Here is a 26,229-nt window from a genome sequence, read left to right as displayed (position 1 = left end):
CCTGACTCAACCACAGACGCCCCCCCAGCCCTCAGGCATGCATCCAGAGCCGGAAGCCAGAGCTGCCCCGGCGGCGGGATGGGTCAAGGGCGGGAAGGGAAGACAGCAGGGCAGCGAGCCCCCAGCCAGCCCGGGTGGGCAAGACTCGGACACAGAGTCCAGCCTGAGCTGGGTTGGGCGCGAGGGGGCCTGGGCTTCCCCCCGCCCCTCCCCCGCACAGAAAGCAGAGCCGGGGCAGGAGGGTGACCGGGCTGTCACGGGGACGGAGCTCACACTGCAGTCTTGCCCTCAGCACTGCCGCCAGCAGGGAGGCCGAGCCACGAGTCACGAGGGCCTGAGACGGGGACACCCTGCCTTCCTATCAGAGCCGGCACTGGGCAGCAAACACATACCAGGCCTCCAAGGGAAAGGTGCACACCCTCCCCAAACCCCTTCCTTTGGAAAGACCTGAAAGGGAGGGTCCCCACAGTCAGCCACTTCCAGGGGCAAAAGAGCAAGCGTTCTGGGAGACCAGAAGGCGGTTCATGGGAATGTTCCTGGGTGCGGACCTTCAGGGATGAAGTCAGCAAGGGGCTGGTCATCTATGGCTTCAGCTGGGCCTCAGGCTGCGCTGAGCACAGCAGCCCACATCTCTGACAAGGGCAGCACCCTGCTCCCTGGTTCAATCATTTCTGCTTACATTGTTATCCTTTCCACCCTTGTGCTTACTTTGGGTTTCATTTGCTCTTCTTTCTCTAGTTTCTTAAGGTAGAAACTTAGATCATTGATTTAAGACTTTTCTTTTCTTTTACTATGTCATTGAATGCTATAAATTTCCCTCTGAGACCTGCTTTAGCTGCATCCCTCAAATTTTGACATGTTTTCATTTTTCATTCAGTTTAAGATGTTTGTATAAAATTGTGATGATCTGTTCCTTGAAAGTTTGGTAGAATTTGGGATAAAGCCATCTGGCCCTGGCTTTTTCTTGTGGGAAAATATTTAAACCACCACTTTAATACCTTTAGTAGTTGTAGGCTTATTCAAATGTTTTATTCCATCCTGAGTCAGTTCTATGGAGTTAGATTCTTTCCTGAGAATATAGCCATTCCTGTCTAGGTTTTTCAAAGTTTCTGGCATATAGTTGTTGAGAATATTCTTTTATTAGCTTTCAAATCCCTATTTGTAATGTTTTCTTATTTTCTTTTATAATATTTTTATTTCTATCTTCTCTCAGTCTCACCAGAGCTTTATCTATTTTGTTAGTTTTTTTTAAAGAACAAAATTTTTGCTTTATTTAGAGATTTCAAAGACTTACATAAAGGGAAAGATATCCCATATTCATAAATAAGAGACAGTGTTATAAAAATGTCAATTCATTTCTTCCTCCTTCATCTATAAATTCAGTATAATTCCAATAAAATCTCCAATAGGTTTTTTTTTCATGAAACATAATATGATGATTCTAAAATTTCTGTGGAAGAATAAAGAGCCAAGAATACCAAGACCTTTTTAAGAAGATCAAGGAAAGGCCATTTCTTCCAGGTACCAGGACATGGTATATAACACATAGTAATTAAGATGCTGCAGTGTGGGTGCCAGAATCGATAATTAGCCCAGTGGAATAGAGAGCCCAGAAAAGACCTGCACAAGTGCGAGGTTTTTGAGTATGATGAAAATGGCATTGCCAGTCACTGGAATAGGTGATTATTCATAATGAGAAAGTGAAGTTGGGCCCTGACCTCACACCATATTCAAAAATTCACTCCAGATGGGCCTAAGAATTAAATGTCAAATACAAAGCTTATAACCATTAGAAAATATAAGTTAGTTTGTATCTTTCAAAACTTAGCATAAGGGAATATTTCTCACACGAGAAACAAAAGCATTGACTATGAAAGAAAAATATTAATAAATTTGTTTATGTAAAATAAGCACTTCTGTTCATTAAAAGACACCTTAGAAAAGTGAAAAGATAATTTTCAAAGTGGGATTTGCATTAGTTTTCTATTGTTGCTGTAAGAAATTCCCTCAAACCTAGTGGCTTCAAACAACATGCATTTATCCTCTTTTGGTTCTGTAGGTCAGAAGTCCCACACAGCCTGAGGGTCTGAAAGGTATCACAGGGCTGGTTCCTTCTGGAGGCCCCAGGAGAGAATCCATGCCTGACCTTTGTCAGCTTCTAAAGGGTCCTTGGCCCTTTCCTCTACCTTCAGAGCCATCACATTGCTGCTCTCTGGCCTCTTTCCCACAGTCACGGCTTCTTCCAACCACAGCTGGGAAAGGCCCCACTTTTAAGGACTCAAATGTCTAATTGGGCCCACCTGGATAATCCAGAATACTCTCCCCATCTCAGGGTGCAGCACCTGAATTGCATCTGTAAAGTTCCTTGTGCCACGTAAGGTGACATATTCATAGGTTCTAGGGATTAGAACGTCTTTGGGGAGCCTTTTTCTGCCTAAAAGAGGAATAGGTATTCCCAATACATGAACTGACAAAGAATTGGTTGGTTGGTAGGTAGATGGATAGGAAGGGAGGGAAGGAGGGAGAGAGAGAGAGAGGGAGGGAGACTGAAAGAAGGAAGGGAGGGAGGGAGGAAGAAGGACAGACAATTTACATCAAACTAATCAATAAGTGCACAAATAACTGAACAGAAAAATGGCCCAGGGCTGTGCCTTTCACAGTGCAGGACACATGGCCAGTCAGCGTGTGAGAGCATCGCTGGCACTGGTTTCATCTGGTGTAAATCCCGAAGTGTGATCACTAGGGCGGCAGATGGGGATGTGGGGCAATGTGGGGCCCCGGGTCTCTCCTGAACCGCTGGTGGGACGCTTAGTAGGGCCACCACTTTGAAGGACAGTGTGGCATCACCTGTAAGGTGCAATTTCACATACGGATGACCCGGCTGTGGCATGCCTGGGTACTCACCCAGGGGAAACTCCAGTCCGTGCCCAGCCGGAGAAGGTAACCAGGAGTGCGTGTCGTCCTGCCCTCACCAAGCCACGTGCCCGTCCAGGAGGGAGAGTGAATGTACTCGGAATGTCCACATAGAGGTGTCCTTTCCACCAGTCAAAACGAATGAACCAGAGTGACTCACAACCGTGTGGGCGGGTCTTGGCAACATAAGCCCAGGGAAAAGCATAATACGTTTCTATAAAGTTTAAACCACTAAAATAGAAAATATATGCCCTTTTTTGGATATATATAAGTGTGATAAAGTTATATAATCAGGGAAGCAGGGAGTGAGGGACATGGATTCAGGTCGATGGCTCCCCAGGGTGGAAGAGGCAGGGGGATGGTTGAATTGGGGGCTGTCAGGGTCTAGCTTTTATTCTGAGCAGTGGGTTCCTGGGGGTTTTCTACATTATTGAGAGAGAACAACCAACTCTATAATGATGGATAAAAAAATGAAACACCACAACCAAGTGAGATTTATTCCAGATAAACCCAGCTGGTTCAATATTCAAAATTCAATTAACATAACCCATCACATCAACAGGCCAAAGAGAAAACTCTCATGATCCTATCAAGTGATGTGGAAAAAGCATTGATAAAATCTAATATCCATCCGGGTCCTTCTCTTTGTCGAAGGGGTGGCGGAGGGTGTCTCCTTCCTCAGGCAGAGGGAAGGGGACGCACGCTCTCCTGCGGGGCTCAGTGTGCCCAAGGTTAGTCCTATCGCCCATCCCACCTGCCTGGTGTTGGAGCCACCAGAAAAGGGCACTCGCCCCCTCCCCGGGCCAAGCCCAGCCTGGAGAGAGGAGAAGGCCCACTGAGAGAGGGGCCAGCCAGACCCTTCCCCAGAGACCGCAGAGTCTTTGTGTCCAGCAGAGAGGCTGGCTATGGGGCTGTCACCAGAGCAGGGGCCAGGCCACAGCAGGCCTGAGCGGAGCCGGCCGGGCCCCGGTGTCCCCAGCCCTGGCTTCCCATCGGCCTGGGGGGCTACTTGGTTGCAAAGGCCATGGCTTTGTTCTGTGGACCTGGCAGAGGCGAGGGTGGTGGCAGCCTCTGGAGGCCACTGGGGCAGTCACTGGGTGTGGTCCTTTGTTCAAGTGAAGTGGGATGTGAGAACCTTGGGCCTCGTCCAGGCCTCGGCGGGCACGGCCAGTGGGGCCCTTCCCAGTGGGGCACCTGTGGAGGCCCCGCCCACCACCTGCTCACACACCCCCTGGGGGGACTGCAAGAGGCGGGGACCTGAGGCCAGGGGACGTCCCCTCCCGGGGCTCAGGCCCGGGGTGAGGGGCTCATGGGGCCAGTGGCCCAAGCCCCAGAGGAGGAATCTCAGGGCCTCCCGGAGCCTGCTTTGGCTCCACCTCCAAGCCCGTGTGTGTGTGTGTGTGTGTGTGTGTGTGTGTGTGTGTGTGCGCGCGCGCGCGCGTGTGTGTGTCCTGAAGTGTGTAAGTTGCCGCCCCCTCCCATGTAGGTGCACGAGTGTCACCAGGCCAGGGTGCTGCATGCAGGGGGCCCCCGTGAATGCATGTGCTCAGGTGAGCCCCGGTCGGAGGAGATGCGGGGACACAGACCTGAGTGCCTCCTGCACATGGGCCTGGCCCACCGTCCAGTAACGTCCAGCAACGTCCAGTAACGTGGGGGGGCCTTGGTCTCGCTGGAGAGCATCTCATACGCTCTGTGCTCAAAAGTGGCCAACTCTGGGCTAAGTAGAAACCACCTGTCCCTGAGAACTTTAAAAGCTGCTTATCTTGAAAGCCTTTTTAAAAAACTGTGGTATGATTTATTTATTGTAAAGTGCACAAATCCTGCAGGAACAGATCAGCTTATTTTTACGTATATATACCCTACATAAAAACCCACGAGGTCAGGACATAGAACACTTCCGTCCCACCAGCAGTTTCCTCCCTGCCTCCCCAGGGAAGCCTCCCCCGACGCCCCCCCACCCCTGCCACCACAGGTAACCCCTATCCTGGCTTCTCTCACCATAGAACAGTCTTGCCTGTTCTTGATCCTGCACGGAATCGTATTTGCATACAGCTTTGTCACTGGCTGGCCTTCCTATGAGGAAAGCTGCTATAAAGATTCCGATAGATATATTTGGTGGACGTGAACGCTCGTTTCTCTGGATTAAGTATCTGGACATGGCAATGCCAGGTCACAATGTGGGCCCAAGGCTACAGCCAAACAGCTTTCCGAAGTGAACCAACACACGTTCCCACCAGTAGCGCACGGGAGTCTGTCACTCCACATCGTCTGTGACACTGGATGTTGTCAGCCTTTTTAATTTTGGCCATTTTAGCGAGCGTATATGGGTACCTCATTCGGGTTTTCATCTGCATTTCCCTACTAGGTAATGATGTTGAGCACCTTCTCATGGGCTTATTGACATCTGGACATCCTATGTGAAAAGTGCCTGTTCAAATCATCTTTTTAAATCATGTGGTCTTTTCCTTACTGATTTGTAGGCATTCTCGATATATTCTGGCTACAAGTCCTTTACCAGAAGATATCCTTTCCTGGCCTGTAGAGCATCTGTTCGTTCCTTTAATGATGTCTTTTGATGTCTAGAAGGTCTTAATTTTAAGGAAGGGCAATTTGTCAAATTTTTTTGTTGTTGTTGTCAGTGTTTCTTGTGTTTTGGGAAATCTTCCAAGGTCGTAAAGATATTCTCCTGCTCTCTTCTGGAGGTCTGATGGTCTCTGCCTTCATGCTTTGATCTAAAGTCTAACATGAATTAATTTTGTGACTGCTGTGTGGCGGGGATCATGGTTCATATCTTTTGCATACAGCTATCCAAATTGTCCCAGTACCACTGACTCAAGAGAACATTCTTTCCCCCACTGGATTGCAATAGTGCCTCGGTTATAAACGCAGTGACCACATATGCGTGTCTGTGCTTCTGAATGTTTTATTCTGTCCCGCTGATCTATCCTCCATCTAATACGGCTGTGTTAAAAGCGTATTCTAATACCACATCTCTCTAATACACTCTACTCATCACTGTAGCTCTACAGTACATTCTGAACTCTGGCAGTGTGAGTCCTCAACTTTGTTGTTCTTCAAAATTGTCTGGTCTACCTTAGCCCTTTGCTTTTTCACCAATATTTTAGAATCAGCTTGAAAATTGTGCCCCCCACAAATGAATAAATAAAAGCACTCTGCTATGGATTGGAATTACATTTGATCCATACCTCAAAATTCACCCCTTAACAAATATTGAGTCTTCCAATTTCTAAACGTATTATATAACCCTCAACTGATTTAGGGCTTCTTTAATTTCTCTCACTAATGTCTAGTATGTTTCTGTGTAGAGGTCTTGTTCACATCCAGGAGATTTATTCTTAGGTATTTTATGGTTTTTGATGCTGTTATAATTGGTATCTTTTCATTTCATTTTCTAGTTGCTTGTTACTAACAGAGAAATACAATTGCTTTTTGTATATCATCTTTAAAATCAGTGTTCTTGCTAAATTCATTTAGCAATAGAATAGTTTATCTGAAGATTCTGAAGGGGGTTTTAGCATATATGATTATGTCATTTGCAAATAATGACAAAAGTTTTATTTTGTCCTGTCCAATTATTGTATCTTTCATTTCCTTTTTTTTTTTCCTCTCAACGCACTGGCTGAGACTTTGGGGGTAATATTAAGTAGAAACAGTAATGGCAGACATCCTTGTCTTGTTCCCCATCTCAGGAGGAAAGTGTATAATATTTCACCGTTAAGCATGATGTTTGCTTAGATTTTGTTTGCTTTTGTGTTTGATTTTTACGTAATGGAGTTTCCTCCTATTCCTAGTTCTCTAAGAGTTGTGTTTTTAATTACGAATGGGTCTTGAGTTTTATCACATGTTTTTCTGCATCTTTTGAGTTGCTTATATGTTGTTTTCTTACTTGTTCTGTTGATGTGGTGAATAATGTTGATTGATTTTCGGCTGCTAAACCAACCTTGCGTAACTGGATTGAACTACACTCGGGCATCTATCTTTACATATGGCATTGGGTTCAATTTGTTGGTATTGCAGGTAGGATATTTGCAACCATGTTTACGAGAGAGATTGGCCTGTGACTTTTCTTTCTTGAAACATCCTTGTCGGGTTTTGATATCAAGGTTATACTGACTCATAAAAATCCTCTAAAAAGATTTGTATAAAATTGGTATTATTTCTTCCCATTTAAGGAAGAATCTACTGGTGAAGTCATCTAGACCTAAGGCTTTTTTGTGTGTAAATTCCAAATCTAATTTATTTAATTAAAATTGGGCAATTTGGATTTTTAAGTTTCTTCTTACGGCTGCTTTTATATATTGTGGTGTTTTTAGGAATTAATCTATTTTCCCTAAACTATCAAGATTATTTTTGTACATAATATCCTCTAAATAGGTTTTTAAAATATCTCTAATTCGTCTTTTCAGAAAATCAGATTTTGGCTTTGTTGATTTTCCTTAATGAAATGTTCATTTCTTATTTCATTGAATAATGCTCTTATCTTTATTATCTCTTTCCATCTACCTTCTTGGGGTTTAATTTACTATTGTTTAAACTTCTCGAGACAGACTTTGGCCTCTCCTCTTCTCTTAATATATTATTTAAGATCATAAAGTTTCCTCTAAGCACTATTTCATGGTACCTCAAGCACTTATTTAGCTGTAAGTTGTGATACGGGACATTTTTATTATTAGTCAATTAAAAGTATTTTCCAATTCTTATCAGATTTCCTCTTCGATCCTTGAGATATTTTAATTTCCAAAACACTTAAGGATTTTCCAGTTATCTTTTTCTTATTCATTTCTAGCTTAATTTCTCTGTGGTCAGAGAACATACATATATGACTTACTTTCTTTGAAATTCGTTGGAACTTGCTCGTCAAGCCCTGCACGTGGTCCCTTCTGGTAGACGTTCCCTGTGCGCTTGGGGAGCTTAGACACTCTTTGGGGGCTGAGCACAGTGTACTGTAAGCGTTGATCACAAAAAGTTCCTACTCGGTTTGTTCAGATGTGTCTCTCTTAAATTTATTTATTTATTTATTTATTTATTTTTGGTTGTGTTGGGTCTTCGTTTCTGTGCGAGGGCTTTCTCTAGTTGCCGCGAGCGGGGGCCACTCTTCATCACGGTGCGCGGGCCTCTCACTATCGCAGCCTCTCCCGTTGCGGAGCACAGGCTCCAGACGCGCAGGCTCAGTAGTTGTGGCTCACGGGCCTAGTTGCTCCGTGGCATGTGGGATCTTCCCAGACCAGGGCTCGAACCCGTGTCCCCTGCATTGGCAGGCAGACTCTCAACCACTGCGCCACCAGGGAAGCCCCAGATGTGTCTCTCTTTAGATGTTTTCACAGCTCCTCTATCTGTTACCCACAGAGGTGCATTCAAATCTCCCACCATGATTGTGGATTTTCTCTTTTACCTTTAGTTCTGCCAGCTTTTGCTTTATATATTTGAAGTTTATGCTGTTAAGTACCTACAGATTTAGAACTGATCTCTTCCCACCAAATTTTGACCACTTTTTTTTTTTTTTTTTTTTTGCCATGTGGCATGCAGGATCTTAGTTCCCCAACCAGGGATAGAACCCATGCCCCCTACAGTGGAAGCGTGGTGTCCTAACCACTAGACCGCCAGGGAATTCCCTTGACCACTTTTTAAATGATGAAATATCCCTCTTTATCTCTGGCAATACTTAAAGTCTTCTTTGTCTGATATTAGTTTACCTGCACTAGCTTTCTTTGGGCAACACCAATGTATGTCTTTTTCTATCCTTTTACTGTCAACATTTCTATGCCTATCTATTTCAGTATATTTATAGGCAACATCAAATTGTTTTTTTAAATCTCATCTGACAATCTTGGTTTTTTAATTGGAATATTTAGTCCCTCTGCAATGCATGCAATCTACTATCTCACTTTTTTTTCCCCCATTTGTTCCATCACTTCCTTTTGACTTCCTTTCCTGCTTCTTTGGGTTAATCAAAAATTGTTATTAATTAATTTTTATCCCCTGTTAGCTTGTTAATTCTACAGTCCTTTATTATTCCCTCAGTGGTTGCCTAGAGATTATCATACACATCCTTGACTCACTGAAGTCGACCTCAGATGAGCACTTTTACCGTTTCCCTGGCAACACATGGTGCTCACCACTGTTTACCTCCACTGATGCCTCCTCCCTTTTATGCTATTTTTATCATGTACTTTTAGCTATAGCTATGCCTTAAACCTCAGGAAACATTATCATGATTATTTCAGTCAATTTGATTTACTAACTTAAACTTTCTCACGTATCTGTCCTTTTCTACCTCCTTAATTCCGTCTTGTATTTTTGTGCATCCTTCTGGGATCATTGCTCTCTACCTGGGGAGCCCCCTAAGTCGTTCTTTCAGTGCAGGTCTCCCAGCAGTGAATTCTCCTGGTCTAGTTTTCACCTTCTTTTTTTATTATTATTGTAGAAAATATGCATAACATGAAATGTACCATTTTAACCATTTTTAACTGTATCATTCAGGGGCATTAAGCACATTCACGTTGTTGTGTAACCATCACCATCATCTCCAGAACTGTTTCATCTTCCCAAACTGACACCCTGTCCCCATTGAACGCTCACTCCCCATCCCCCTCCCCTCAGGCCCAGCCCCACCATCCTACTTTCTGTCTCTGTAGACTTGACGACTCTAGGTCCTCATACAAGTGGAACTATACAGAGTTTATCCTTTCGTGACGGGATTATTTCACTTGAACCTTCATTTTTAAGAACATATTTGGTGGGTATAGCATGCTAAGTTGGTAGGAATTTTCCTTGAGCACTTTAAGGATGTCATTCTGGCTTTCATCCTTTCCGTTGACAAGTCAACCATCAGGATAATGTGTCATCATTCCCACCCCCACCCCCCTGACTTTAGAGCTTCTGCAATGTTCCCTGTGCCTTTGGTCTTCAGCAGGGTTACTCCGATGGGCCTGGGTCTGTTGTACCTTGTCTCTCTCTCCAGCTGGATCCAAAGAGCTGTTTGAATCTGTGGCTTGATGTCTTCCATCATTTTGGGAAAATTCTGTGCCACTGAGGCTTCAAAATTATTTGTTCTCCATTTTGCCTCCTCTCCTTCTAAGATGTTACATGTATTAGAACTTCTAACCTTATCTTATATGCTTTGCACTTTTTCCTATATGTTTAATTCTACTTTCCCTCCATACTCTAACCTGGCTATTTTCTCCAATTCACAAGTATTCTCTTCTCCTCTGCTATCAAATTCATCTACTGCATTTCTTGATTTCCATGAGTGTCCTTTTTGTTCTGGAATTTCCTTTCTTTCTTTTTCATATAGATTTCAATTCTCTAGTGAAATTCTCCATCTTGTCATCTATCTTCTTGAACCTATTTATCAAGTTATTTTCAAGTCCTTATCTAAAAACTCTGAAGCAAACCAATTCATCTGTTTGCTCCTGAGTCTGTGGGTCAGCATATTGGGCTCCTCATCTGGCTGGTCTCACCTGGCTCGTCCAAGCAGCAGCTTGGTGGTGACTGGGTGGTCTCAGCTAGCCTCCGGAGTCTGGAGCTGTCAGGCTGTCAGCCAGGGTGCCTCAGCTCTCCTCCACGTGGCTTTTCTAGCAGCCCAGCTCAGACATGTCCACATGGCAGCAGCATTCCATGATGATGGAAATAGTTGGGGGGAACTCCAATCGGAGGGAACTGCAAAGGATTTACACCCATCTCTAACCTCCCCCCGCCTGCCCTCTGGCCATAACTTTTTACGCTCCCCCCAAAGCAAAATTCACTCACCCCTCCAAGAGACCCCAAAGTCTCATGCGATTAGAGATGGCACCCTGTCCAAAGTCCAGCATCTTACAGTAGGCCCTTTTTTTTTTTCAGCCTCTGCCCAATGCCTGGTCCCCAAACCAGCACTATGCATTTCAGGATTTTGATATGATGTACCCCACTTTGGGGTCCTAATTTCTTTTAATCTATTGCAGCATGGCAAACAACACCTAAATTTAGTGGCTTCACACCACAGCTCTTTCCTTATTCATGAGTCTGTGGGTCAGCAATTTGGACTCGGCTCAGCTGGGAGGTCGTCCTGCTGGCTCTGCGTGGGGTGACTCTCGCAGCTGCAGTCCCCTTGGAGGCTTATCAGGGCCGGATGGTGGAAGATGGCCTCAATTCACATGCCTATTGCTTGGTGCTGGCTCTTGGCCAGAGCACCACGGTTCTCCACGTGGCCTCTCCAGCCAGCCAGCTCAGGTGGTTCAAGCGACCACATTCCAAGAGCACACAAGTTATACACGATGGGACTTCCCCAGCGTTCTTTTCATCACAATAAGGGTCAAGGTCAGCCCAAATTCAAGCAGTGAGAAAACCAACTCTATCTCTTGACGCAAGAGCTACAAGTCTTTAAGGCACTGAATCTACCACATCTTTAGATCTGTTTCCGTGGTCTGTTTTGTCCGTTGGTTTTCAGTCTGTTGAGTATTAAAAACAAAATAGAGGCTCCATGATCTTATCCCTACAGATAATTCGGTTTTCTCTGGTGTGCAAAAGGTGCGGGACAGAGCACCTTGCTCCAGGTGGGAATTGAGGTGATTTGAGGCTATGGCAGGGTTCGGGGGGGTCTCATCTGAAAGCTTGGGGTGTTTGCCAGGACCCCATCTCCTTGGTGACTCTGAATCGCAATTCTCCTCTCCCCAGTGACGTGAGTCTGTGGAGGCCTCTGCTTAGATTTTTATCCTTCTAGCAGCTGCTTCTTGCTCCGTTTCTCAGAATCTCACCCCATGCTGTGCAGCTTAGTTCACAAATGCTTCAAGGGGAAATTGCGTGAAAGGGGGCTTCCTTCTCTGTGGCCCCCCATTCACCAGGATCTTGGCCCATCAAGTCCTGGATGTCTTTGCAGCCCTGGACTCCTGTTTATCTTGCCAGCTCAGGGAGCCCCCTGCCTCCCATTCGGCTCGTGTGCCCCACACAACAAACGCACAAACACACACGTGGGCTCTCCCAGTTTGTTTCTCTTCTGGGATCTCAGGCCTTGGAGTCTTCCTTGCTCTCAAAGCCATCACACAGCTGTGGTGGTGTTCTCGGCAGAAGGTTTGGTCAGATGCAAGCTTCAGAGCCAGAAGCAAAATCCCCACTGGTTCCATGTGGATGTATTTCCTTCCGGTCTTTTTCCTATGCACATATATATATCAACGATTGTGTTTCCCTTTTTAATGATGTTTCTAGAAGGAACTTCAGAGGGGACACCACACGGTCTCCTTAACAGGGTGGCTCAGGTGGTCACTATCCCTGGCTAATTTGTCCGGCAGCCCTATATTTTCCATGTGGGTACCGGTGGGTGGGCTATAGAACCTTCCAGCTAAAAGGGGCCTTAGGTGTCATCTGTTTGTACCCCCTCCCCACTCTACTAGTGAGCAGCCAGAAGGCCCAAGGGTAGAAAGAAGCTTCTGTGGCTCTACCGTGAGTGAAGGGCATAGCCGTTGCCAAGTCAGGACCCTGACTCCTACCCCACTTCCGAGCGACAGCAAGGCGAGGGTCCCTCTAGGGTCATCCCCCTAATTTAAAGCCTCTTGGCCTCAGCCTCTCCTCCTGCCACCAGGATGTGAGCTTGCGGATCCCCATCCGAGGGGGTTGAACATTCTCCTTGTTTCTGGAAAGGCCCAGCCCTTTGCCGGGGATGGGGGGCACGCTTGGGAAGCCTCTGAGCCTCCGACAGTGGTGGGCGCGGGATGACCATCAGGGTCCCCACTCACCCCCTCCTCCCCATTCTCCACCACAGGCTGCGGGAGCACCACCGGGCCACCATCAAGGTCATTCGGCGCATGCAGTATTTTGTGGCCAAGAAGAAATTCCAGGTGAGTCCTGCACTCAGCCCTCCTGCCCTGTCCACCCCGAAAGCCCCTCTCCCACCCACAGCGCAGGCTGCGGGGTCTCCATACCCTGCCATACCTGAGACCTGACCCTTCACCCATCAAACACCCTGCCATGACTTCAGGATCCGTCCCCAAGACAGCAGACTCTGGAGGGACACTTCCCTGATCGGCCTGGACCCTGAGGCCCAGCGCAGAGCCCAGATGCACACAAAGCCCGGGGGCTCACTCGCCCCTCCCCCGCCCCACCAGACAGGAGTGGGAGTGACTCAAAGAGGGTGCGGAGCCCGCCCTGCGTCACCTGGGCAGGAAGTGCTCTGTCCCAGGCCGGCTCAGGGCTCTTGTCCCCCTCGCCCACCCTGTGCGAGTCGGAACAGAGGGGAGACCCAAGCCCTGCTCTGTGCCCCGGGGTGGCCCACCTTTGCAGGGAGAGGTAGGGTCTCTCGGGCTGGGCGGGGCTGGAGACTGTGGGCTTCCCCGTCGGCACTCCTTCCAGGGGTGGGTCTCCTGCAGCAGCCCCTGGGAGCCCGCAGAGGAAGCCAGCTGGCGGCAGGCTTGGTGCCCTCCTTCCTACGTGGGAACCGTCCTCCATCTGAGGAGCGGGGCCCAGCTCAGCCCTGACTCTGAGAACATGGAGCCTTAGGAAGCAGGGACCCTTGGGGGAGGTCATTCTCTTTCCAGAAGGCTTGGCCTCCGGTGCCTTTCAAAAGTGAGTCCTTGGTGGAGCCAGGGCTGGGGGTCGCCCAGAGCCAGCCAGCGTCCGCATCCCCTGGGCCTGCTTCGCCAAGCAGGGGAGGTTGGGGGTGACTTGTTCACACCCCCTGGGCGGTCACAGCGAGGCTGGGACAAGAGCCAGACCCCTCCGGGCCATGCCTCCCTCCCACCCCAGGCTGAAGGCTCGACACTGGCGCCTTCCAGCCCCCTCAGCAGAGCCCTCACCCACCCAGGCCACAGAGCCAGACTCGGTGCGGGGTTCTGGAAAGACCCCACCCCCCAGCAGCCCTGGGGAAGAACCCTTCCCCCGCTGGTAGTGGGAACAAGAGCCCAAGGTGCTGGCCCAGGACGGCGTCCACGGGTGCCCAGCCCTCACACAGGCTCTGCCACGACGCGACCGCCACTGATCCCGGCCCCAGGGACAGCCCTGGTGAGGCCCTGGCCCGGCCGCCCCGTTCCTCCGGCTAGCCGGCAGCACCCGTGGCCCCCTTGGCTGGGTGGTTTGCGCACAGAGTCCCCGGTGGCATCCTGCTGCCTGCCCGTCTGTCTGCCCGCAGCCCTGGAGGGAGGCCGTTCCCCACCAAACTGGGCCAAGTTGTGCCAAGGCTCCCACCAGGGCCTGGGACTCCTCATTGTTGAAACAAAAGAGCCGCGGTGAATGCTATTGTCGGCCGGCGCCAGGAGGTCTGCCCAGCAGTGTTCTGGGCGAGATCCGACGGTCCCGGACGGAGGGCATCTGGGCTCTGTGGCTGTTCCTTCCCCGAGGGCCCGCTGCCCTGGCGGTGCCAGCAGAGGGGTGGCTTGGTGGAGCAGGGAGCTCAGGGGGCGCTGGGTGAGGGCGGGCTGGCCTCCTGGGGAGGGGGGAGGAGGAATGGCAGGAAGTCCCTCAGGGGTCAGGTCTGGGCAGGACTGCTCCCAAGAGCAGAGGAGGCCCCCGGAAGGGCCATGATGTGTCGCCCTCGCTGGTGGGCCGCTGGTGGTGACGTCTAAAACCACAGATGTCAACCTGGGGAGCAGAGGGGTCAGTGGGGACTCTTCCAGGATGGGGACGGTCCCCAGCCTGAGCAGCTGGGCCACCAGCGTTCCGGAGCAGGCCCCGTCAGGGCAGAGGCCATAACCTGCTGCCTGGGGCACTGTTGGGCCAGGCAGGGCCGTGCCAGGGTGGACACCAGGCTTCCTGGGGGCTGCTCCCAGGGTCTGGGGCACCCAGCAGGGCAGGCGGAACCTTGGGGCTCATGGCAGGCCCAGCTCTGGGGGTGACGTGAGCAGCTTCCAGCTCAGAACCACAGACCGCCCTGGGCAGATGGGCGCCCACAGCGTCTGGAGCAGCTCTGAACGCTGGTGCGCGCCCGTCACAGAAATGCAGGCAAGAAAACTGGCTGCTGACCTCCCTTCCAGGCCGAGGGTCTCCTTTTCTGCCTCAGGACACAGGCCAGGGTCCTGCGAATGGCCTGGAGCCTTCTGGAAGGAGGCTGGGCAGCCTCACCTCCCCTGCTCCCTGCCCCTCCCCTCTGCGCAGGACCCCTGGGGGGCCTTAAATAAATTGCGCGGGGGCCCTCGGAGTGGAGGCGCTCCTGGGAGCTTCCTGGTTTGCCCTCGGGTACAAAGGCTCTTGAGCAAGGCCAGAAGCTGGGGCAGCGGGAGGGATGGGCAGCAGGAGGCCTCCAGCAAGGAGGGACCCACGGAAGTAGAAGCGGTGGACGAGGCCCTGGCAGTGAGGAGCTCTGTGGGGCTCCAGGGGTGGCCCCCCACCCAGGCCCAGCTGTCAGGGATGCCATCCCTTCCCCCGCAGCAGCCCGTCTGTCTGTCTGCTGCACGCCCACCCCCATCTGGCCTCAGGGGCTGCAGAAGTGGCGGGTGGCCCCCCTGCCCGCCTCGCCGGCCGATAAGTACCCAGCTGGCCGCCCCTGTGTCTGGCCGGAGGAGCCAGAGCCTCTTAGCCCTTCACGTTTGCCTTGAACTCGCATGTCCACCGGCGGTCAGTCTGGACAGCCCGGCATTATCTCGGCTCATCTCAGGCTCCTGCTGCTGCCAAGGAAATGAGCTCTGGAGAGAAAGCTGAGATGATGTCTCCAGCTGGGCCCCAGGCCACCACTCGACAAGGGCCTCCAGGAGCTCTGACCAGACCCTGGTTGGGGGGGGGGCGGGAGGTGCGCTTCTCAGCTCCGAGATGAGTCTCAGGGGGCCTGGGACCCCACCGCGCCACGGGTCCTGGGTGTCAGCCGGGCGTCGGTTACCCCGTTGTGGTCCACACCCTAGACAAGGTGAGGCCAGGGGTGGGGGCCCTTCTCACGAGCCCCACCCCCCTCGCTTCTGCAGACATGCACACGCATGCCCAGGCACACACACACCTGTCACCTGTCCTCTTATGCCTTCCCACAGGGACATCCATATACCTTTGTGCACACAGAGGCTCTTAACACGCTCAGGTGCCCAAATTCACCTGCACGCAGTGGGCCGTGACCTCCCAGGGTGTCTGGGAGACCAGGGCAAGGACCCGCTCCATTCCAGGCCAGGCCTGCCCCACTTGGACCTCTGAAGCCAGCCTTCCCCTCTTCTGATCCCCCCCCAGACCGCACCGGCAGGCCTGGAGGTGCCCAGTGTTGCTCACAGGAGGCCAAGATCACAACGCAGTGGCGTGTGCACTAAACAGCAGTGCAGACCCTGGGCTCAGCCGCAGACGCTATCACAGCCACCTCGGGCTCTCCTGGCAAGAGCCAGCTCAGGACCCGCTGGCCTTTCTCACCTTACTGCATCCCCACTCCCTCCCTGTCAGCCAGAGGGCTCCGCATCCCCACCTCACAGAAGGACAAACTGAGCCCTGGGGTAGTACCACTAGCCTGTAGCGAAGTGCCACTGTTACACTTGTCCTGAAGCTGAGTGTGTGGCAAGTCAGAGAGCCTGCCAGAGTCCCATCCCACTCCTGACCCTGAGACCCCACCATGGGCCTCGGCATGTAGGCCACAAAGGGACACAGGGTAGTCCCGGGGCCCAGAGTGGGGCTGGGTGTTACCTGTGAGGGCCCCGCCTGGCGGATCTTGTGGGAGGAGGAACCCCCTGGAATTCTTTGGCCCAGTCCCTGACAGGGAGCCGGATTCTGTGCTGCCTCGGGATTCCTGGGGTCCAGGACGATGTGGGGAACTGCTAGAACTTAGTTAAGCCGCCAGCGTTGATGGCAGGGCCCCTGGACATGTCCGAAGGTGCCCAGAGATCGAGGCAGGACCCTGCCCTCAGGGGAACCCCATCTTTCTGGAAGGCAGAGATGGCCCTACCCTTAGCCTGGGGTAGCCCCAGTCTCTGGGGTGGCACCCCAAGGAGAAGGAGGCCTCAGGTGGGCAGGGAGGACAGGTGCCCTGGGGCTCCCAGGGTTGAGACCTGGCCCTGACCCTCAGCGGGCATCTGTGCCTTATTCCTTCTCACCCTCTGACCTGCCGGCCCCGCCCTGCCCTGCCAGCTGTCTGGCGTGTCTCTCAGGCCCCCTACACTCCCCAGCAAGAGGCAGTAACCTCCCAGCCCATCACTAGTGTGGGCCCTTCAGGGTTAATGAGACCACCTGGGGACCCCAACCCTGTCTCCCCGCGGCTCTCCCAAGAGAAGTGGCCTGTGTCCCCACGTGGCTCTGGCTCGCTTGTGTGGGCGAAGGGCCTCCTGGGCCATCAGACCCGCACTCGGCCAGCCCGATGCTACCTGGGCGAGACCCTCAGACCGTGAGCTCCCGGGATTGAGGCCATAAATGCGGCTGGAGGTTTTGCTGACATCGTGAGAAGCCCCGTTCTCTCTGTTGTGGTTTCACCTGAGCCCCGGATGCATTTATGGGCTCAGGGCTGGCGCCGAGCCTGGAGCTCTGGGGTCACCTTCCCTGCCCCCATGGCCCCAGGCCTGCCGTGGGACCATCCTCTCTTCCCAGGCAGCCTGGGGGCCCCAGCAGGAGGCCTGTCCCCCGGGGCCACCCCTGCTCAGCTCAGGGGACTGCCTGGGAAGGGGGTGGGGTGGGCCACCTCCCCGCCCCAAGAACAGTGGGTGCGCCGGCCAACAAGTGTGGGGAGGGTGAGCTTGGGGCCCAGGCAGGCGGTGGCTTCACAAAGCTGTGCCCTCCACCCAGTGACTGGCAGCCATGCTGGCCCCCCGCCCCCAGGCCCTCAGCTGGGCCAGCTCTTCCAAGGCAGCTTGAAAACAGGGACCGGTGGCCTGGAAAGGGAGAATGGGCAGGTCCCTGCAGGTGAGCCGGCAGGAAGCTGAGGCCCAGAGAGGCCGAGGTACTGGCCCAGGGTCACCCAGCTCCCGGGGGGGATGAGCCCGGCCACCGCATGTGCGCTGATCCAGGCTGCCCCATGGTGCCACGTGGGCAGCTCCTTAAATCCGGGAAGACCACGGAAGGCAGGCGCGGTCACCGCGTTAACGCGGAGCCCGCAGCGTGACTCTCTCTCTCCCACCGCAGCAAGCGCGGAAGCCCTACGACGTGCGGGACGTCATCGAGCAGTACTCCCAGGGCCACCTCAACCTCATGGTGCGCGTCAAGGAGCTGCAGAGGAGGTGGGCGCACGGGGCCCGGGGCGCGGGGCACAGGGGAAGGGGGGATCTGAGCGGGTGGGGGAGGGGGCAGGGGCTCACTCCACACATGTCCACACCTCAGAGATGCTGGACGCTTCACAGCCCAGCACGCACCCTGTGAGCAGGGGCCAGGTCCAGCCCCAGGAGACACCACCTCCGGGAGAGACCCTACCAGTTGGGAGCTGAGCACCTCAACTCTTGGGAGCCGACGTCTTCTGGCTTCTGACTTGGGGCTCACAGAGCTCATCCTCGTGGAAGCAGCGTGGTCCTTGGGGGTCTGCGTGGGCTCAGACCAGCTGCATCTCCACGGTGGGCTGGCCTGGGAACTGAGCTCTGTGCGACGCAGGGTGTGGCTGGGAAATGTGCCTGTCCTGACCACAGCCCAGGCCAGGGGCTCAGGTTGCCCCCGCCCCTGTCGCTGACCTACTACAGGGACGTGAAGCCCACCCAGCCCAGCGACCTGGCCTCACCCCAGAAGGGCCCACTTGCAGGCCTGCCTCTCTGGGAACATTCAGGACACTGGGCTATCCTGGGACCCTGCTGTGCCCAGGGAGGGTGACAAAGGGGCAGCCCAACCACTGCCCTTCACCTCTGAGTGCCCCACCCCAGGCCCCCTTGGGAGCATGGGCCTCTGGAACCTGGGAGGCACTGGGCTGGTTTTTGGGTGGCGGTGAGGGGTGGCCCCCAGAGGGGGCGGGCAGCTTGTCCTGCTGGGCACATCAGCCCATCCACCCACCGACAGGCCAGATGTCCGTGCGGTGCCCCGGCCAAGTGTGAGCTGGTCTCCGTCTCCCTCCCTCCCCCCCAGGCTGGACCAGTCCATCGGGAAGCCCTCCCTCTTCATCTCTGTCTCAGGTGGGTTTCTGCATTGAGACACCCTGGGCGTGGCAGCCCAGGCCACACCCTCCTACCATCCCTCCACCCACGCCTGCCTCTTCCACCATCAGAAAGTGCATGTCTCGCAAGGATATCTAGAGAGGGGGGCAGGTAGACCCACCCTAAGCAAACTGGCTTCGAACATGATTTACAAGGGATTTTCAGTTAGTGCAAGAACCTGCATGCGTCCTTATAAATGGCAGGCTTTTCTAGGCCATTGATGATCTGAGTGTGGAAACGTGACCAGGACCCTGGGAAGGTGGGGGCCTGGGAGTGGGGTTGGGGGGTGAGCAGCCAGCTAGAACGTTGGGGAGCAAGGTGGGTGCCGCTCTCCAGCTCTGAGGCACGGCCTCATGTCCTCCGGAGGGCGGCTAGGGGGTCACACCAGGGAGGGCAGGGCCAGGCCTGTTCCTCGGGGTTGCCCTAGCCCAAGTTCAAGTGGGAGGCACAGCTCACTCAGGGACGGGACGGCAGGGGCCGCAGGGGCGACAGGCCTCCCCGGCCAGAGCAAGTGCCCCCTTGGGGCGGAATGTCGCCTTTGTACAGCGGGCACCATCTCAGGCAGCCCCCGGGCAGGGTGGATGCCTGTCCTCTGAGGCTCTCGGAGGTCACAGAACCGGAAAGGGTGGAGTGGGGACAAGCCCGCCAGCGCCCGGCCCACCCACTGCCGCCCCTGAAGTTCTCACCACAGAAGAGCTTCTAAGAGACATTCTCATAGGTTCAGGCCTTTGACCCTCACTCCCTCACCCCCATCGCCCTTCTCCCCGAGCCCAGTCGGGGTCACCTGCCCACCGCTCCCCGTCTGCCAGCCCAGGCGTCCCTGACTTGGGTGCTTTAACCCCACAGAGAAGACTAAGGACCGAGGCAGCAACACGATCGGTGCCCGCCTGAACCGCGTGGAGGACAAGGTAGGCGCCTGAGCCCACGCCAGCTCTCGCGGGCCACGCGGCATCGCTGCTGGCGGGCGGCGGGCAGCGTCCTTGGGGCCCGGACACACAGCGGCGTTTCACTCTCCTGCTCTGTCCTGAGCGTGCAGGGCTTGGATGGTGCCCTAGGTGTCTGGGGTCTCCCTCCCTCCCTCCTTCTTTCCTTCCTTCCTTCCTTCCTTCCTTCCTTCCATCTGTGCTCGGTGTGGCCTCCCTGACGTGGGGCTCCAGCTCCTCCCCCATGTGCACCGGGCGTCAGTCCCCACGGGAGGAGGGCGCTGAAGGCCAGGCTGGTCTTAGACCTCTGACAAGTGGCAGCGAGCGCCCGCAGTCCCCTCCCTGGCATAGCTGAGGCCCGCCCAGTGCACGCTGAGGTGGGCAGGGCTGTCCCCGCTGCCTGCGGCTCCCTCAGCCCCCAGCCCGCTTGCACGCAGGGACTCAGAGGTGCCGACAGGGACACGAGGGTGCATCGAGTGGGGAGGAGGGGATGTGGGCTCCAGGACCCTCCTCTGCAGGGTCCTGACAGCAAGGGATGTGGGGAGTGTCGGCCGAGGCCCTGCTGGGTGTCCGGGTGGGACGTGGACGCCGTGCTCCCTCCGCCCCGGGGCACCAGCGGCCTCAGTGGCCGGGACGCCCCAGTCCCCGCCGGGCTCTGTGCCCGCGGCCCCGCCTCTCAGCTCCGGAACCCCTTCCCAGGGCATCCTGGGAGCCTCGCAGGGTCTGTGGAATGGGAGGGGGCGGCCTGCCGCCCTTTGAAGTCTCCGTGGTTTGGAGCAGGCTGTTATCTTGCCCAACAGCTCGTTCATCTACATGGACTTTATCTGAAAGCAGCCGGGGGGCTAAAAATAGAGGAATTTCGGTTGAGCAGGGAGTGCGTCCGACTCTCGGTTTCCTGGGCAACGCCTGGCTCTGGCCCGTGTCCATCTCTGCTGCAGCTGGGCAGGCGGGCAGGGGCACAGCTCCGGGTTCCTGCCCCACCCACCCTGGCCTGGGCCTGCAGGACGACCCTCTGCCCACCGGCAGTCTTCCCCGGCCTGGGTGGGTATGGGGCCACGATCCTGTACATGGGGGAGGGCCGCTGTGCAGGTGCCCACGGGGGCCCTCACTTCGGGCCTGGCCCTCTGGGGCTGTGTGACGCCAACACCCTGGCCCCGCCGGAGGGCTGGCCCGTCTCGGTCAGCACAGGCCTCAGCGGGCCTGGTGGCTCTCCTTTGCCCAGGCAGATGGTCCAGTGGCAGATGCCCTGTCTGGCAGGATGGGAACTGAAACTGGGAACGGTCAGCTCCCCAGGCTGAGCGGCTTCAGAGGCTCTGGGGCCTGGACTCTGCCTCTCTGGTGACCCGTCCTTGGCTTTCACTCTTCCTCTCGTGTGGGACCAGGGACTCGGGGCTGCCACATTCCGGGAGAAGCAGCAGGTGGCCACGCCCAGTACAGCAGACCAGGCACCCTGCGTGGTTGGGGGGTGGGGTGGCAGGGCGGGGCTTCCAGGCATCAACGGATGCAGAGGTAGAGCCGGGGAAAGAACCCAGGCACCCCCCCTCCCCTCCTTGCCCAGCTCTGGAACAGCTCTGGCCAAGGCAGCCTTCACTGACTGGCCCCCGCCGCTGGCAGGGGTCGTGGTGGCCCAGCAGCCCTGGGAGCGGCCCCACTGCCCTGTCGTCCAGATGTGCTCACCCCTCCTCAAGTCCCTGCCCTGGTCTGGTTCTGTCCTCTGTCCCACTGTCCTGGGCCTCTCTTACAGCTCTGCCCACTGTTCCTCGGGACAGGCCACCCCTTGAAACCTAAACCAGAGCCTGGTGTCCTCTGGGGGTGACGATGGGTAGGAGACAGGGTCCCCTGGAGCCACCTGGCAGCCGGTGGGGGTCTGAGAACCAGGGCTCAGCCCTTGTCCAGCCAGGGTCGGTGTGGTGGGCTGAGGTGCGGCCCACGTTGGCCTTGGGGGTACAGAATTATGGGACCACATTTCTTCAGATCTGAACAACAAAGGGAAGGGTTTTCTGGAGTCCCTGATCCCTGGGGGCAAGGTTGGGAGCAAGGCCCCTGGTGGCCTCCACCGTCAGTCTCTGCGCCCGGGACAGGGGCCGTTTCTGGGCAGCAAGGATCCCGGATGTTCCGCACACACTCAGGGAGATGGGCTCTGTGTCGCCTTCGTCCCCCTCCTGCCTCCCAGGAGCTGGTTCCGCCCGAGAGGCACAGTCACGCCCCCAGGTCTCAAGGCAGGGAGCAGGCCGTGCTCCACGCTGAATCTCTGCCCCTTGGACACGTGCTGGACCCGGGCAGAGGCTGCCGTGGGCCGGCGTCCAGCTCAGCCTGCCCAGCCCCTCCCCCGCTAGCCAATGCCCCCCTCGGGGACAGACCCTGGGAAAGGGCCCCGCCGGGCCCAGAGGGCACAGTGGCGTGTCCCAGGCCCCACGTTATCACCGCAGCCATCGGGACCATAAACAACCCCCCTCGCAATCCTGCTGACTGAGGGAAGCTGGGGGCAGGAAATCCAGCAGCCGTCCAGCCCTGGGAAGCCCAGCAGGCCTGCAGTGGTGGCAGTGCCAGCCGGCCCGCCAGCCCCAGCCGGAGCCCCGGACCTCCCCCAACCCCACCGGGCTGGCCTCAGGCCGGAAGGGAGCCTGGCCCCCAACTGCTTCCTCATCTCAGCTCAGGCCCTCGGCGGTGACGGCGGTCCCGTCCCGGCCGGCTCACTCAGCCACAGGACGAGGGGCTTGGAGAGGAGGGGGAGGGGACTTCGGGGTGCACAGCGGCTGCCCCATCCCCATCTTGGGGGCAGGTCACTCTGAGGGTCAGTGGCCGGGCTGTCCACTTGCAGGGAGTCACCGGGGGTGGGGGAGGCCAGCTGAGCCTGTTCAGGGGGGCCTCCATTTCCCGGCAAGGAGTCCCCTTCCCATGTCCAGTCCAGGGGCCACGTGGGCTGGAGGGCCCCCCACACTTCCTTCTCTCCGGGGTCCTGCAGCCTCATTGCAGCTCGCGCTCCTGCTCAGAGCCCCCCACCCGCCCTCAGGATGCCCCCTGGCCTGCACAGCCAGCCTCGCTCCAGGGGCATCGGAAGCAGACACGGCGTTCCCCTGCCGCAGCCTGCACCCCACCGGCCTGGGGAGCCCGCTGGCCCCCTTAGTTGTGCGAGGAGAGGGCTTGAACTGCTTTGTCACGTTGCGTTCTCTACTCTGGCAAGGACTCGTTTGCCCAAATAAAGTCTCTTTTACCAGTGGGGAAACTGAGGCCCAGAGAGGTTGAGCGGTTGCCTAGTTAGCTGGTTAGGTAAAGAGCTGGTCCTGGCGGAAGCCACAGGCAGCAGGGGAGATAGGGTGGAGAGAGACAGAAAAAAGCAGAAGAGTATTTCACAAACAGAAAGGGTCTGGTTGAGAAGAGGCCGGGTAGGAACACTGAGGGCCAAGGTGAGGGCAAGCAGCAAGGTCCACGGGCGGCAGTGGTCAGATTCCGACACGCCAGGCCCTGGGACGGGTCCTGAGAACGCGGCCCCCAGCCCCCCGGCCCCTCCCCGTCAGGGCTGCTCCAGGGCAGGGACCCTGTGGCTCTCTGGGGACCCGATGGAGAAGTCTGCTCCCACCTTCCTCCCCCAGTGTGTATTCTTAGCTCCGTCCCCAGGACCTGCTGCAGTGTTTACATTGAGCCCTGTTTATTTTGCAAGCTCAGCTCACACTGCTTTTGCTGATATGAGGAACACAGTGGGCTGGGAGAATTTCTTTCTTCTCTGTTTTTGCCGGAAATGTTCATGGCTCAGAGCCGGACACAGGGAGTCCTGGGTTTCCAGGCCCCAGTTCAGAGACTGTGGGTGGGAAGGGCCCCCCCAACCCCCGACATTTCTTCCACCGCCCCCCCGGCCTAGAACCCCGGCCAGGCACACCTTTCTCCCGGACAGGAATGCCCCCCAGCCCGGGCTCCCCACCACCTCACCTCCCCAGCCCCTGCCCTTGACAGGTAGGCCCAGTCACCCAGGACCTGGCGTCTGCTGCAGACCCCCCTCCTCCTGCTCTGTCCCCCTCCCAGGCTTCTCCGTCCGCCAGGCCTGAAAGCAGGGCCCGGAACCCTGGTCATCCCAGCCACTCCCCCTGCTCCGACCACCACCCCGAGAGCCCCTCAACGCTGCTCACCCTTGCACGCCAGCTGCACGTCCTCCCCGCTGAGTTCAGGCCTTTAGCATCTTGGGCTTAGATTATTTTTCCAGACATCTATGTGGCCTTTGGCCTCTCCCCACCACACACCAGTCCTTCACATTGTATAAGCTTTCTGAAACACTGCTGAAGCCCTCCTGCTAATATTTCCTTCAGAGTTTTTCTCTCCACATTTGTGGGTGAGATATGTACTTACAGTGTCCTCATTGGGTTATGGCATCCAATGTATGTGAGCCTCACAGAACGAGTTGAGAAGTGTTCCCTCTTCCTCCATATTCTAGAATATTTTGTATAGGATGAGGATTGTCTTCCCCTGAGTGTTTGGGGAAACTTGGAGGTAAAGCCACCTAAGCCTGGTGTGTTCCTTGTGGGCAGGTTTTTAATCGAGTCAGTGACTCGGATGGTTATGGGACAGTTGGGGTTTTCTATCTCTTCTTGTGTCAGTTTTGATAAGTTGCATATTTCAAGAATTTGTACATTCCATCCTAGTTTTCACATTTATTGGCATTTATTTTCATTTTAGCATCTGTATCATCAGTGGTTAGACCCCTTTTTTATTGCCAATATTGTTTGTTTGTGACTTCACTTTTTTCCATTGGTCAAGCCTGCCAGCTAGTTGATGATTTTATTCATGTTTTCAACAAACTTTTGACCTAGTTGATCCTCTCTTTTGTCGATTTTGTTTTGTTTCATTCACTTCTCTTTATTTTCTTCCTTCTATTTACTTGGGCTTAATGTATTATTCTTTCTTTAACTTCTTAGGTTGGATAATTATGAATTCTAAAACTTTCTAGATTTCTAAACTGTGCATTTAAGACTATACTTTTATTTTTCTCTAAATACCACTCAAACTTCATCCCCCAGGTTTTGATATATAGCATTTAATTTCAATGTTCATTCACGCAAAGATTTTTCTAGTCTCCATTATGACCTCTTGTTTATCCCAGGAGTTATTTTGGAATATGATTTTTGTCATTGTTATAATTGTTATTCCTCTATTGTCAAAGAAAGTGATCTGTAGGGTATCAATCTTTTTTTTTTTTAATAAGTTTGTTTATTTATTTATTTTTGGCTGCGTTGGGTCTTCGTTGCTGCACGCGGGCTTTCTCTAGTTGCAGCGAGCAAGGGCTGCTCTTTGTTGCAGTGCACGGGCTTCTCATTGCGGTGGCTTCTCTTGTTGCAGAGCACGGGCTGTAGACGCGCGGGCTTCAGTAGTTGTGGCACATGGGGTTCAGTAGTTGTGGCTCGCAGGCTCTAGAGCGCAGGCTCAGTAGCTGTGGCGCACAGGCTTCGTTGCTCCGAGGCATGTGAGATCTTCCCGGACCAGGGAGGATTCTTAACCACTGTGCCACCAGGGAAGTCCTGTAGGGTATCAGTCTCTTGGAACATTTTGAAATATGTTTTACAGGTACAACATGTCATCAACTTTTGTAAATGTACCTTCCATGTTTGAATACCATGTGTATTCTGAAGTTGCTGGGTGCAGTGTTATACTTGTGTTCATTAGAACGAGCTTGTTAATTGTTTTGTTGAGATCTATATCCTCACTGGAATGTTTTTATCTTACTTGATCTATCATTACTGAGAAATGTGTTGAAGTGCCAACTATTGTGGGGAATTTTTCTAGTTTTCTTTATATTTCTGTCAATTTTCGCTTAATGTAATTTTAGATCTTATGATCAGATACATATAATATCCAAATTTGTATATATTCACTGCTGGATTCAATGTTTTCTAATTCCATAACACCCGCTTTCTCTCAAGTAGTGTTCTTTTTTCCCTTAAAGTCTATTATCATCGTTATACAAACCTAATTTTGTTTGTAATCTTTTTTTTTTAAGCTTTCTTTTGAGGTATAATTTACATGCCATAAAATTCACCCAATGTAAATGTAGACAACACATTTTAGTAAATTTCTACTTTGATTTGCAAACATCATCAAAACTAAGTTTTAGAACATTTTTCAACACCCCCAAATTCCCTCAATTCCATTTGCAATCATTCCCAGCTCCCACCGCCAGCCACACTCAATCACTGACCTGCTTTCTGTGTCTGTATCCTTAAATTTCTATAAGGCTAGAAATTTGCCTTTTCTGGATGCTTCATATAAATGGAATCAGACAACTTGTGGTGTTTTGTGTTTCGTTTTTCTCACATAATGTGACATTCTTGAGGGTCATCTGTGCTGCATCACGTACTTCTTTTCTTTTTAACACTGAATAGTATTCTGTCGTATGGATCAACCATATTTTGTTTATCCAT

The 26,229-nt window shown here is 53.8% G+C and overlaps 1 protein-coding gene across 5 annotated transcripts in view; it reads left to right on the top strand.

The window, feature by feature from the left end:
• Positions 1–26,229, top strand: part of KCNQ1 (potassium voltage-gated channel subfamily Q member 1) — a 350,251-nt gene that overhangs the window by 259,370 nt on the left and 64,652 nt on the right. For 2 of the 5 annotated variants that reach the window (XM_059932319.1, XM_059932316.1), the window contains 4 exons: positions 12,668–12,743; positions 17,911–18,005; positions 18,832–18,878; positions 19,746–19,807. In XM_059932319.1, coding sequence (XP_059788302.1) covers positions 12,668–12,743; positions 17,911–18,005; positions 18,832–18,878; positions 19,746–19,807 — 280 coding nt within the window. Of the gene's footprint in view, positions 1–12,667; positions 12,744–17,910; positions 18,006–18,105; positions 18,333–18,765; positions 18,879–19,745; positions 19,808–26,229 lie in introns of all 5 variants that reach the window. The other 3 variants (XM_059932318.1, XM_059932315.1, XM_059932317.1) reach the window with 2 other exon arrangements.

This window comes from Balaenoptera ricei, chromosome 8 (genome assembly GCF_028023285.1).
Source record: "Balaenoptera ricei isolate mBalRic1 chromosome 8, mBalRic1.hap2, whole genome shotgun sequence".
Taxonomy (NCBI): Eukaryota; Metazoa; Chordata; class Mammalia; order Artiodactyla; family Balaenopteridae; genus Balaenoptera; species Balaenoptera ricei.
Note: the sequence above shows the minus strand (reverse complement) of the source record. Positions and strands in the feature narration are given on the sequence as shown.